The sequence below is a fragment of the Carassius carassius genome, chromosome 27, assembly GCF_963082965.1.
Source record: "Carassius carassius chromosome 27, fCarCar2.1, whole genome shotgun sequence".
NCBI classification, from domain to species: Eukaryota; Metazoa; Chordata; class Actinopteri; order Cypriniformes; family Cyprinidae; genus Carassius; species Carassius carassius.
The window spans coordinates 23,182,689-23,198,003 of NC_081781.1; the positions used below are offsets into that span (position 1 = coordinate 23,182,689).

Here is a 15,315-nt window from a genome sequence, read left to right on the forward strand (position 1 = left end):
ACCAGGTAGAGTTGTGTTTGTGACATTAAACACATTTGTAAATATATATATTTTTATTTGCAAATCTCATTTTATTTATTTGTGAGTTTTATATTTTTTTGTGAAACTCTGTACATTTATTTGTGAATTTGATATATTTTTGTGAATCTTGTTACATTTATTTGTGGATCATAATCTATTTATTTGGAATAAAGCAACAATTCTAACCCCATAAGGCAGTCTATGCAGTAAAAGCAGCAGCAGTGTGTTGTCGGAGGGTCTGCGGGGTTTCTGCTGATGCGAGCGCACTGCAGCTCAACACGTGTGTGTACTAAACCATGGGCTGCTGACACACACCTGCACGGTCCTGCGTGCTCACAAACACAGTCCACATTCACATCAAGGACTGAAGCGATGCCACGAGCCTCTGGAGAATGTCCGCTCTGAAAAAGGTATTGCAGCTGGCGTTGATTTGATGGAAATGAAACCGTAGTCTTCTAATCATCAGTATTAGTGCTCCGGTCGACTGACACCGTTTAACTCATTAGATCAGGGAAATGATTCACGTGTCTTTCCAAAGACTACAGATGTTTCTGCTGATGTCATAAATAGTCTTAATGAACGTTTTTACCCACCTGCTGTTGCCAGTGCTAAACAGTGATGACGTCATGTGCGTCTCACTTATTGTAAGTCAATGCTTTGTGTGATTTTACTAGAATAAGTGATGAATAGTATTTATTTGTATGCAGAGGGTTAATTAAGGAGTAAGTTGTGTGTTTTTTTTTTTTTTTTGCAGATGCATTTTATATTCTTATATTTTTCGTCAATAACTTGAGTTAGCATGGCCCCTGTCTCTGGGAAATGGTTTTATCTTATCTCTTCATCCTCTTCCTTCACCGATTGTCTCTCTGTGTGAAATTTACTCCATTGTACTATTTCCATCTTCATTTCTCCATCTGCTACAGGTGTTACCATGGATCCTGCAGACACATTGCTGCCTTTTCCTTGACAAGAGTCCAGGTCAGAGACAAGATGGGATATTTAGGGCCTTTCTCCGTCTTAACTCCTGACTAAAAGAGAGATGTGCAGTGATTTGAGGATTTAAAGGGACGGTTCACAACAAAAATTATTTCAGAATTTACTCACCCGTTGGTCTAAACCTGTATGAAATACTTTCTTATGTGGAACACAAAAGCAAGGGTTCTAAGAAGGATTTTGTTCATACACTCAAAGTGAAGCTCCAGAACGAAATCAAAAGTACTCCATACAACTGGTGCAAAACCGTAGCTTAAACAATCTCTGGTTAATACGGTGTTGTTCAACAGTTACATGAAAGTATATGTTTTCTTTAAAAAAAATTACAATAAAATCACTTAATCCTTTTTATTACGCTGTTATCCAAAAGTCCGTAAAGGTGGAAGTCATAAAGTTACAAAAGATTTGTTTCAAATAAATGCTATTCCTTTAAATTTTGTATTCCGCAAAGAATCCTGGAACAAATGTATCAAGGTTTCAGTAAAAATATTACAACTTGCACTAAACAGCACAACATTTTCAGCATCGGTAATAATAGGCAAGGTTTTTTTTTTTTGTACCAGATCAGCATATTAGAATGATTTCTGAAGGATCATGCGACATTGAAGACTGGAGGAATGATGCTGAAAATTCAGCTTTGCATCACCAAATTAAAATCAAATCATTCAAAATGGGGGGGGTACTAATTTTAATTATATTTTACCGGATATTACGGTTTATTTTTCTGTATTTTTGATCAAATAAATCCATCCTGGTTGAGCATAATCCACTTTATGTGTTTAAAAAATAATAATAAAACATAACTTGCAGATATCAAACTTTTGAACGGCAGAAAAAGTCACATGACCAACTTCCGCAGACTTAAGACATGAAGGTGAAGGAATGACTGCAGAAATGGAATGTTTGGGGGAACTCTTCCTTTAAATTTATTCTGTGAGTTAGTTTAAACTTACTTTGAAAAGCCCAAACCACCAAAGAATCACTTCGAGAGAAGTCGTTTAGTTTTTCCTGTAGTGATCCTGTTCTTTTCCTTGCCATTTACCTAATTCTCTATTCTAAAGTTCAACTGTGATGATTGTCTTGTGTTTGGAAGTGAATGTCTTTTGTCCATTATGAACTTATGCATGATTTGTGTTACATTAGAAACATCAGACTGGACTTTCTAATGCATCCGTACAGTGCTGGCCCATTGGATGTATATGCTTTTTGGATCTGAAAGAGAAATTTAGCTCTTTAGAATATCACGGCACTTCTTCTATCAGCTCTCGCGGTGCCCTGTGTTAACTTGCCCCTCTCTGTGAGGGTTCAAAGACCCTCAAGGTTGCTGATGAACCACTGTATGCAGTTTTCTAAATTCTTGAGCCCACATGATTGCTGGCAAGCTGTCCAGCCGACTGTGCATCAGCCCACAATGTCCTGCATGGCTATAGTTTACTTCAGTGTACCAGTGAATATTGAGAGAGCCCTGCTGCTGTTTCTATGGAGACGAGGGAGGCTGATGTCATTGGAGGTGATCCTGAACATGCTCCGATCTGTTTGTTGGAACCAGTATCTGATGCCGATTATGTATTCAGCGGTATACAAACCATCAGTATTCATAAACCAGATCCAGCAACACTCCTTTGTGAAAGCATTCAGACTGATTTCTAATAGCCCTCTTTAATATTTAGTTCATTCACGAAGAGGAGTGCAGAGAATATATTTCAGAATGAGTCACCAGTTCACCTTTTTTTTTAATTCATTCATCATGGCTCGGCGTTTTCCCGAGGTCACGGCCAACAGCGCATGTTAATGCTGTTTGTCTCTAAAGACATTTCAAATCAACATCTGACTCCTTAAACCCATGTTGTTAAACCAATTTAGTTCAGTGCAAGACTGAAAAGTACAGAGAGGTGTCATAATTTTGCTAACTCATCTGGTTTGGTTTCATTCTTGTATTTTCTTCAAGTTTTCAAGGCAAGTTTGTGACAGTTTGTTATTGTCGCTAGATGGCGCCATTTTTAGATGTTTTTGGTTGAGCGTCGTCTCATTCAGCTCAACGGAAGTTGCTCAGTTAGCACAGGACTCTTGTAGGGGAAGAAACTTTTATCAGAGAGAAAGATAAGCAGGATGGGACAGCAGTGAGGGGACTACAGGACAGGGAGGACGTTTAGCTAGGACACAATTCATTTTGATGGGCAGTGGAGAGCAGACTTGCGTCAAATTGCCCAGAACGAGTCCCAAATTCCAGTAACTCAGGTGATAGGATGAAAAGAATTATGCTCATGAGGCAAAATAGGCAGTATCAATTGCTTTCCCAAGATACATTAGAACTTTGTACATGGATGAATTTGTGTGAATGTCACGTGACACATTGTTCTGAATAAGGTTTCATCGTGCCACCAGAGGGAGACATACAGCAGTATATGCTGCAATTCGTCTATTCTATTCTATTCTATTCTATTCTATTCTATTCTATTCTATAGAACTGCTGTTGTTGTTTTGGGATATCGCATATACAATTTTGGGATATTGCATAAAAAAATGCTTAATGGAAATGCTAAGATGTGCATGAATGAAATTTGCATAAAAAGCACATGCTCTCTGAGGATTTTTTTGACCAATGAGAAAACTTGTGCATAAACTACGCTGTAAACCCATTTAATTAATGTCTTGATGTGCGTCAAAAAGTCACGTGACTGTCTCAAGAGACCATGTGATTGGATAACTGAACTTAAACTGATGTCTTTACACACCATATTTGCAAATGCTGTATGTGATATGTAAATTTGGGCATTGTGTTAAAGGGATAGTTCACCTAGAGCTAGTCATTAATTGCTGGTGTATGGTCTTTACTATAAATATGAATCTTTGGGGAACATAAATATTTTTTGATTCATATTAAAAGGTTTCAACTAAACAATGTGAGGAAAACTAATACTTTTTTTGGTTTTTATTTTTTTTGTGCAATATCCTTATACAGAGAGAAAAGCATTGGGCTTCCCCTGGAGCAAATAAAATGGCTCCGTGTGAATGCCAGCCCTAAAAAGGCTCATGTCAGGCAATTCAAGAGTTTCAACTGGCTGGACTGAATGTGTTCAGGGACGAAGAGCCCCTTGTAGTGGATCTCTCAGCTGTTCCCATGGGGACAGTGAGGCGGCTGGTTTGAGGGGATTCCTGAACCCCTGAAGCTGTCATCTTCCTCTGGGGATACCTGTGAGCCGCGGGTCAGTGGGCTTTGGAAGACAAATATGCCGTGATCTTTGAAACTGGAATTGGGTGAAGCCATCAGTGTTCAGTTGAAGATGAATTAGACGAAGGACTTGCGGTTAAATGAATGTACTTATTGTAGAGTTAACTGAAATTAGTATGTGCATTGTAACGGGCGAAGCTGATGTCATGAATGTCAGTAGACTGGGATTTCTTAAAAGTATATTCATAATTCGTTACCTGTGGATATACAAACAGGAAGTCGACTTGTAGGCAAACGAGTGTGGTACTGAAAGGGGGCGGAGCTACATAACCAATCAGAATCTGGCACTTCCAGCCAGCATTGGCAAATCTTCTGCAAATTACAGGGTCAGGAAAATAGTAAAATTTACAACATTTGACATATGAACTGCAACAGGTTTTTTTGTTTTTGTTTTTTTCAGTAAATTGAATGTAGCTTATAATGAACAGCAGAATGTGTTTCCTCCTTTGGGATAAAAATAAAGTGGTCACGTTTTGGTGTCCCTCCTTATGTTATTCCTCGGCTTTCTTCCAGAGGTCGGTCAGGTGCTATTAACGGCTAACTAATGGTCATATGGTGCTGCACACTGATATTTGGCATGTCTCCATACTGTCCATACTAGCGCTGGGCAATATAGCAAATCTAAATCACACCATATTCCAGCTTTTTGACTATTTTCCATGCATCTCTTCATTTATTGAACCTTTTTTTTTTATTTCTTCAATAAAACAAACGTCAGATTGAAAATAAAAGATTAATGGAGTATGGTTCACAAGAAAATGTCATTTTGTCTTTCTACTTAATTCAATGTGTTGCTTGTCAATTCTTTATAATTATTTGCAAAATATTCTTGCAATTTCAGAGTGAAAACTCTTTGAAAGTAGTGTTTCAGTGTATTTGTTCAGATTTATTTTTTCAATAATATGAACTGTCATTTCGATTAAACGGCCATTGTTGCCAAGTAAATGTTTAATTACATAAACTAAAAAAAAAATCTAGTTAAGAATGAAGGTGGCATGTTTTCCCACTTTGTTTTCTATTAAGTAAACCCAATTAAATATTATATTTAATTATTCAAAACATTTTAATATCAAAATGTCACATGGAAACTGTGACCATTTTGAGATAACAAATAATTAATTAAACAGATTCATTATGATTCATTAAAATGTAAATGAATCAAATTACCAACTATAATGCCATTTTTGATATTGAAACAAAATATGGAGAATATTTTTTTTCTAATTTTCTGTATATCGCCTATAGTAGTCCAAAATATTTGGACGATTGCATGATTTGCACCGTGGTTGTTACCTACTTGATGGAAGCAGAGAAATCAAGAAATGAAATGAGCAAGATTCCTGTAACAGAAGTGATTTGCAGGGTACAGCATGTGTGGAGGTATTTTTGTGTGGATGACCTTTCTTTTGAATTCGGCTTGTGACACTTCTCTCCATTGTTTTTTTTCTTTTTTCTTATTTCAGTTTCTATTAATTAAAAGGCACCGGAGTGAAATCAGCCTTGTGTTCCTATTACCTGTCATTTATCACTGAAATAGGCGTCTTGAGAAATCACATCTGTCTCTGTAAAGTCCCTAGGCTTTGTAAACAGCAAAAAAGTCTCAGGACGACATCGAACCAGCTTGTAACAAACCGTGGGTGGCAAATCGTACATTTTGCATTATGTTAATTCACAGTCCTTTTATAATACGTCATTTTCATGTGCAGCACCTTCCATTGGACACACTCTACATAAGTGGGAAGGGCCTTAATCACACAGATCAGCCAATCACAGGCTTCCACCAATATTTAATAAAGATCTAAAAGCAATGATATTTACACCATTCTAAGTTTAGGTATTTAAAGTGTAAAACAACATTTTATTTTTTGATGTCAGATAGCAAAATGATGGTTTCAGTAGAGTTCCAGTGGAATTCGGTTGGTTTCTGTATAATTTAAACCACAAGGTGTATACTGTATATATTGCTGTTATGATTTAAAATGTTTTAAATAAGCTTGGGGTTTGTTGTACCAGTGTTATTTTAGTAATACTGGTACATATGATATTATAGTTTTTGTTAACATTCTGAATTAGATTTTGTTTTTAGATTTCTTGCTTTCATGTTAATTTGAATGTTAAGTTTATCAAGCGCAAGGTTGGGGGTTCGATTCCCCGGGAACACATGATAGGTAAAAATTGATAGCCTGAATGCACTGTAAGTCGGTTTGGATAAAACTGTCTGCTAAATGCATACATTTATTTAATTTATTGAAATTTATATAAATATTTACATTTATCCATTTAGCAGACACTTTTATCCAAAGCGACTTACAAATGAGGACAATGTAAGCAATCAAAATCAACAAAATATTATCAAGGTAAAGATGATTGCAGTGACGTACAGAAGTTGTACAGTAAGCACTCGTGAGTCCGTTATAATAATGTGTGTACGAGTGCTCTTGGTGCGCTGATCGCACATTGTATTTATGCACAAGCACAGACATTTCCGTACATTCACGTTGTTCCCACCACACATATACAATAATGTTTTTATTTGTCATGTGTATGTTGCTGTGTTTAGTTATACTGAATGGATCCGTGTACTGTAGTAGATATATGCAGTCAGCAGGCGGTCGGTTTATTTATTTATTTTTTGCTTCTCCATGTGGTCCTGTTTGGTATCGTAACTTGACTTCTCTGATATGTAAAAAAGCTCTTTGCTGTTGCACTGTACACATCCTATAAAATTCAGATTTTTTTCTTTCATATGTGCTTATGTGGGCTCCTTTGGTGTACTTTTGGAGTTTGAAGTGGCCTTTTTTGGAAAGACATCTGAATTTATCTTGAAAAAAAGCTTGCAAAAAATACAGATTTTTGAGAATCACCCTTCAATCTTTTGGTTTACATTGCTAGATATATCAAATGATGACAAAATAAATATTTGACACAAGATAAATAGTCTATGCTTAATTTCATGAAGTATGTGATTAATCGCGGTTACTCACATAAAAAGATGTCAATCAATTGACAGCCCTATTATATATATATATATATATATATATATATATATATAATTTTTTTTAAAGCATTTTAAAGCATTGAAGTCTTAATTTCTTCATTTTCAAAAATTAAACCATAAAGCTTTTAGTTTATTATTTTTTTCCATGATCTGGTGATTTCAGACAGTTTGTGTCAAAGAACCAAAAATCACGCAATGATGTCACGTGAAGTTGTTATTAAATGGGGATGTTTTACGTTTACAGCATATAAAGTGATTAAACTAGACCTAACTCACTCTTTACATAAATCACGTGAAATTTTTCTCATTTATCTCAACTGCTTGGTTCAAGCCCTCGGCAGTTCACATTTCAGACATGTCTGAAAAATACTGTTCTCAGTTCAGTGATTTGATACTCACACTAAGCCATATCGCAAATTCGGTTTGATTTTGATTAAACATGCCGCCCTAATATATTTGAATGTTGTAATTGACCAATTAGAGTCAAGTGTTCCAAAGAGAAACACAATTATCATTTTAATTAGTCCATTGGAATTCCACTAAAGCAAGATGATCAGTCCAATAATGCATTGTCCTTGAGCTGTGTATGGTAACAGCAAGTAGTTACCCGAAAGGCCCACTTTTTGCCCTCTGCTGTGATTACGATTCACCTTATTCAAATGGGATGCAGCAGCAAAATAATGAGCAGCCCGATAGATCTGCCCTCTGAATAAATGAAGCGAATCACATTGAAGGGGAGGCTGTCATGAGATGTCTCAGACACCCACACACACCCTACCAGTCAAAACGGTTTATTCATTTTAAATCACAAAGTAAAGAAAATGTGACACCTTAAGGGCATTTTAACATTTCTAATGCACCTTTTTGCTGCCTGTGAAAGTGAATGTGATCTTCATAAGGAGTGTTAATGATATATTTGGCAAGGTGGGAGTGTAAACACACCCTGATGCTAATGAAGCTAATGAGTCTGAACCGTAGGTGTTAAGACAGTACTCAGCAACAGTCTCTCGGTTTAAACTCACGCTTTTGTTCCTTGAAAACAAACAGCAGAGTCTTGAACTAAGGTTATATTTAACCAAACTACAGACTTTGTTCATGTGAAGCACTCTAGTGGTTGTAACAGTCAGTTTATGCTATAAGTGTTAGTCAAGGAACAGATAACTTGACAGGCAGTCGATTTTGTTGAGGAAGGTTTGGCTGCAGTGGGCATTCAGAAGGCCAATGCTGTCTTATATGACAGTGAGGTAGCCTATCATCCAGTGAACCAAAAACACCTCTCAACAATGTGTGACAAAGCTCCAAGTTTTCACCAAACTTTAGAGGAATGTACTATGAAACTGACTTGCCGCTGAACTCAGTGTAATTGTAAATGTTTAGTGTTGTTTCCAAACAAGGATCCACTGCTGTCGTCACCAAACTAAATTCGGTTCATGAACTGAAGTATTTCTCTGTGGTGCGTGTTGGATGAATGCAATGCGTAAATATAGAGCTGCTTTATGGTAAGCCTTCAATGTTAGCAAAGAATAAAAAAAAGCATAGCCGAAGGGTGTTTTGAAAAATCTGAGACGTGGTCATGGGAATGGGGAAAAAACATAAGACCTCAAGACCAAGTGTTTTTTTTTTAAAGCTGAACTTTCTTTAAATGTGTTAAATGCTGTTTTTTAATATCACTTTCATTCACAAGATGTTGCGCGAGATGTGAGCACTATGGTCAAAACAAATCCTTCTATTGCATGTTTACATAGAAAAACTATGGGAAAGTCTTTTTGTGTGAATGGCCCCTGACACTGCGGCATGCAGGGAAAGAAATCAGAAGCCTTTTTTGGATGGATATCAATATAGGAGAGGATTTAGTGTGCTTCCTAAACTGCTTTTGTGGGAAAACAAGCCTATCGTTTAATGAATTGATGGTCTTTTAGCTAATCTTCAACATGTTTGCTATTAAACAAATTAAACATTTGTTTTGGATTGACCTATTTTTTACACTGACAAATTTGTGAAAAATAAGTGAAAGTCATGTTGCACTTCTCATTCATTCCTGTAATTTCTACAAACAATGATTGACTGTCGCCAGCTCTGACAGAAATTCAGTGCCGTCAAGGCTCTAATGTGAATTGTTATCAAGGCACTCAATCCAAGTTGACTGTTGCGATTTCTCAAATGGTAGAGCCTACTGTACAAAGTTGGTATCTTGCAGTGTTAAGACCAACTCTGATACATCATCAACATTTTGGAATATCATGTGACCTATGACATTGTTACAACCACTAGGGAGGCCAAGAATATGAATAAAGTTTATGTAAACTTTTAATCAGAAATTAATCAAATAATAATACAAAAATATGAGTAAAGTTATAAAGAAAAAACAATCCAGGGCTGAAGAGGAAAGGATCAACGCCCGCAGTCCATGTCCTTAGGTTTTATCCCAAACAAAATTACAGGTAAAACGGCACACCTGTCCTATACTCAAGCTGTGGAGGAGGCCAGATCATGGAACAACTTCACCTAGTGGATAAATACAAAACACCTCGGGCTGTAACAGACATCCACAGAGTTGATACTTCCTGCCATTTCCAAATATTACCATTTTTTTCTCCCATGGCCTTATTGGATGGTAAAGTGTCAAATGGATGCATACATTGGAATCTCTTCAGAAATAGTTCAACGGTTGGGCATTGAGTATTTGGACATACTAAATTTTTGTATACATATACATTTATTTATGTAGCGTGGTCATGTGATTCAGAAAGGAGCTTGCCTTACACTGTCAATCAAAAACTGTTCCAGTTGTCTAATTTTAGGTTTCTTTGAGATGAACAACTTGCTTCTCATTCTTGTGTATTTCTCTCGGTTCAAGGATGTATCCCAACAGACTCTTGTGAAATGGTCAAGGACTCATGTAAGCATTCACACCCACCAAAGTCCAAATGGTCTTGGTGAAGCTCACTGGAATGTTATGTAATCTTGAAGTGTCTCCTTTTGTCTGTCATTGCCTTCTAAGAATCAACGTTTCTTTGCTTTGCTTTTGAAGAGGATACCAAGTGCTTTGTTCACACTGCATCCGATTCTAATTTGTTTTTAAAATCTGATTGGCAGGACTGATTGCCCACGCTGTCATTTTGGAAGTGATGAATCAAGTCCATTTGTTCAGACAATGCAATCAACGTCTAGTATATATACATCGGTTGCCATAGTAATGGCAAAAGCCAAGAACAATGCCAAGAGACTGGTGTTCAGTAGCTGTCAGTTTGGAAAAGGAGAAAGAAAAAGTGTTTATGACATTCTGTCTTGGAACTGAACTTATGAGGTACATCAGGCAATAAAAGAGTCACAGGCAGTATTGTACTTTACACATCCATACATATTGTGTTCAAAAATTCATCCATTCACTCTACTCACTATTCACTGCCGCTGTCACTTAAGTCATTGAAAGGGTTTGAATTCTTTCATCATAAATACCTAGTATAATAAATTCAATATGTGAAAATATACCAATGACTTCACTGTCTTGTAACACTACAAGGTTATGCCTCACAAAGCAAATAATGTGTCAGAGTTTTATTAAACTTCATAAAAAAGATAATAATAAAAATAATAATTATGCAACGCAGAGCTTCTCTACAAGTGTTTGCACTTCTGGTCGCCCAAATTTGCATAATTAAAGTTACTACAGAAGTTCAATGCTAAGATAGTAGACATACATTGGAATGAATGGAAGTATAGACAAATCAATAGCAAATTAATTTGGACATGTTTTGGACATATTTTATGTTATATAAAATAAACAGATTCTTGAAAAATGTGCCTCTACCTACATTTTTGCAAAACTCTTACACTTTCCAGATTAAATGAACATTTAAGGCAGTAAAACGCATACCTTACTGCACATTTTCAAAGATTAACTGTTCAGTAAGTGGCGCTAAAACATGTGGCCACATTTTTATTCCATTGGTACAGGCACGTATTGTGGTGCTTCAGAATTCAAATGTATGCAGAGTGTCGCTAAAAGGCTAATGCTCTATCGTCTTAGAAAAAAGCAAACCCGCTACACCAAACCCAACCCTAAATCTACCAGAGAGTGTTTACGAAAGCAAAAGTGATATGAAAACACAATCATTGATGCAACTGTACTGTACTATTTTTACTTGTTTATACACAGGTCAAAATGTAGTTTCACAGGATTCGTACTTAAGTGCTTCACCTTGCAAGTGCAACGCTGTATCGGTGGCCTTCTGAGAAAACCTACTGCGTTAGAAAATCCATACATGAAGTGCTCTACGTGACACTAACATTCAAAAGGTTTGTACATACTGTATAGGCATGTTTTTACAGATATACTTCCCAGCACTACCAAAATATTTTGTGAAGCAAAAATAGTAGCACATGTAGTTTAACCGAAGTATAATTGAAGAGAGTACAGAAGTTCAATGCTAAGCTAACAGTTAGATGCAAACCTGCGCTCATATTAGCAGCAGACCCTGTAATCAGCTGAATTCTGTTTTAAAATTAGATCCTACAATAAGCTTGTCAAGACAATCTATTCTTTTTTTTCCCTTTTTTTTTCTCTCCAGCGCACATTGTAATTGTTAACAACCTAGTGATTAGCATCTCTCCTGTGCACTAATGTGTTTCCCAAAGGGAAATTATGGGCTTCCTAATTTGTCCATCTCAGGTTGCGTCCTCTTCCATCTGTGGTGACAGTGATGCAGAAATGAAAAAAAAAACGGAAACAGTGACATCATCACCATCATCATCACTGATCATACGAGAAAGAGGATTCCTTTTTTAACAGGATCGATTTTTCCTCTCGATTGGATATGAGGCATGGTTTTGACATTTACAGTGAGAGCAGAATAGGATGACAGATGAGATAAGAGGAATACAGATAAGTATTCCAGAGTGAGCAGGGGCCAGTGGCAATCAAGAATCCTGAATCCGGTATCTGGCTCCATGTTTTGCCGTGTGCCAGAGGAGTCCGTGGAAGATGCCGAGATCGCTGCAGAGGAGCTCTAAACGCACAGCTTAACACCAGCGCTGGGGAGATCGGCTCTCCTCTCCTCTCCACTCCTCTGCTCTTGGGGAGGCGACGGGAAAGAGAGACAGCAGAGAGAGAGAGAGGGGGGAACAACGGAAAAACGGCAAAAGACAGAGAGTAGCTGTTTTTTTTATTTTATTTTTTTTAACCAGGCTTCTTGGACTATCAGCCCTGTGTGAATTTTCCTGACTCTCTCTCTCATAACTGTTTTCTGGTTTTCTGGGATGGTTTGAAGAAGCCTTGTATGTGATGCTTCCTGCACAGAGGTAAGTCCAATCCAAACAAGTCGTATCCGTGAAGAACCAGTTGCTCTGAGAAATGAATGAACATGTCCTGAGGAGTTGGTGTTATGCGTGGGACTTATCTAGATTGTTGTTTTTCAGTTTGACGTGTAAACTGCTGTAGGTATGTATCTCGTGTGTGTGTTTCTATGCATGCAGGATTTAAGTACAGGTGTCCGTGATATGATCTTCTAAATCAATGGAGACATTAACATCTGCTCAAGTGTGGCGGGCACAGGTTGTACCTCTGTTCAAACCGGAGAGGCCAGGAACGTTGCCTAGCAATATTGCAACCTTCTCCATGTGGAGAGATGTGGTTTTATGCTCTGCTGCCTGACGGTGGGGCATCCTTCACGCGAGGACATGCCAGAAGCCACACGGAGCACATTGAGTACCCGTGTGTTTGCATGTGGCACGGTAGGAGGCAGAATTGAGGTTGTCTATGGTCCAGGCTTGCCACCAGTATGTGAAGCAGTGTGGGACGCTATCGCTGGGGTTCACAGATGAAGATTCACGGTTTCTCGCACTGTCATTCTCCCTTGACCACTCTGTTATACACTGAGCTAAACGTCTGCTGCGTCTGCAGCTCACTCGAAACTCTCCACACTGCAGGGGCCGAGCATCTTGACAGCCATCAGCACCTCTCACACACTTGCTGGTGTGTGTGTGTGTGTTAGACTGTGTGTGATAGTGTGAATGAGATTATGTGTCCAAGTGAGCAAGACTGTGTAAATATTGCCGCTCTACCTCTGTTATTGTGTATCTCGCAGGAGAAGCTTTTGTAGATTGAAGACTCTGTGTGTGTGTGTTGCGCTGGACCTGTGCTTTTCTAACAGATAGTGCTCAGAATCTCAAGCACACACTCAATCACGACTCAGACCAGCCGGAAACACAATGTTCTCACCTGCATGGATCGTAGTGTGTGATGCAGGAAATGAAAATTAAACCAAAAATGAAAAGTCATACATGCAATATATATAAAAAAAAATATGTGCATGTTACGCACACAATGAAACTTTAAAAACTGCACAAAAATTAAGTAGACTGCCAAGAACAAAAAGTAATACATATTACCAAGGTTTTTTTTTTTTTTTTTTTTTTTTTACAGTAATAATTTATTTTATTCTCTCTTTGGAATGAACCATATAATACCATGTTTGTATTGGACATGCGCCATGGTAGTGCAATATACTTGCATTTATTTATTTTTGAACACATACCATGTTACAGTCAGGTTTTTTTACATTTACCATAGTAACACCATGTTTTGGACATGTACTGTACCATTGCAGTACAGTGGTTTTAGGATGCATACTATTGCAGTGTTGGGGTTCACTAACTAAAATTAGCAACTGCTACTTAAAGGTGTAGTTCCCCTAAAATAAAAATTCTTCATCAATGACTGACCCTCATGTTCTTTAAAACCTGTTGTGTCCAAATAGCACTAGACCCTGTTGACTTTCATTGCATGGACAAAAATACTCAAGTAAATATTTAAATATACAATTTCAGTCACATTCGGTTACAAATTGCTTTAGTTCTTCTATTGTGACTCATTTTGGATAAAAGTGGCTGCTAGATGCATAAGCATAAAAGTTTTCGTTACATTCCCTGGGAATCGAACCCATGACCTTGGTGTTGATAGTGTCAGGTTTCATTGGTGCTACAATAATGGGAAAATGCCAAACCTTTCATTTAGTTTCATTGTAAATTGCAAGGTATAATTCACAAATCTTTTTTTATTAATTCTTTTTATCTACAATTTAGATTTGAGATTTGAAAGCTCTCCACAGAGCATGTGTGCACAAACACACGTCAGTGAAAGCTGCTATTATTTTAGTATCGACTTGTTTTTCAGAAACAACTACTTTTTCCAGTGAGTAGTGTGACCAAATGATCACTCTTTGATTATCACGTAATGTGTGTCAATTGCACGTGCAAATAAGTTTGTCAGTTTGGTATGTGTAATTAATATGGTTTAAAATGAATTGATTGATTGAATAATTTATTAATTTGATTGATTGATTCAACTATAGTATATATATATATACATACAGTATGTGTGTGTACACTTTATTTATGATTAATTTTAAATAATTTATTAATGATATATTTATTCAATAATATTTATTAATAATACCATTATTAAATAAAAAATTAATAATGATATATTATTGTTATTATATATTTTAGTTTTATATCCAATTTTTATAAAATTGTTTATTAAATCATATATTATATAGTTTATTTATATTATTTTGGTTAGTAGATCGTCATGTAAACTTTTCTGTTTTGTTTTAATAGTAACTCAACTATAGTTTGTGTTTTTAATTACAAGAACCATAGAGCAATGTAAGTCGCTTTGGATATTTATAAATATACATATTCATAATGCAAAAGCAATGAGTACAATGTTTTTTTATATACAAGTAATTCCATGGTATTCTTTGAAATAGATTGGTGTGCTTTGCAAATACTATTTTATATCAATAAAGTGATCATACAGTACCATATTAAATATTACAAGATCATGGTAATACCTTCTGATTACCTCACTGTACCGTGGTACCTCCTCTCTACTCTTTCACTGTACAAGAGGCTGCTGGATTTTCCTTTCTAGGAAACTTCATAAGAGCATCCAAGCCATATATTTATATATATGACCTGACCTGGCTTTGCTTGAGAACACGGGTCGTACATCAGTGCTAGCCAATCATATCGTGCTCATTAGTATTCAGTGCACACAAGAGGGGGT

At 36.7% G+C, this 15,315-nt stretch overlaps 1 protein-coding gene across 3 annotated transcripts in view; it reads left to right on the top strand.

The window, feature by feature from the left end:
* Positions 1–216: 216 nt before the first annotated feature.
* Positions 217–15,315, top strand: part of dlgap2b (discs, large (Drosophila) homolog-associated protein 2b) — a 90,642-nt gene continuing 75,543 nt past the window's right edge. Inside the window, exons 1-2 of one of the 3 annotated variants that reach the window (XM_059513172.1) lie at positions 217–431; positions 945–999. In XM_059513172.1, the coding sequence (XP_059369155.1) occupies positions 414–431; positions 945–999 (73 nt within the window). In that variant the 5' untranslated portion in view covers positions 217–413. Of the gene's footprint in view, positions 432–628; positions 666–944; positions 1,000–11,988; positions 12,546–15,315 lie in introns of those variants that run through there. The other 2 variants (XM_059513173.1, XM_059513174.1) reach the window with 2 other exon arrangements.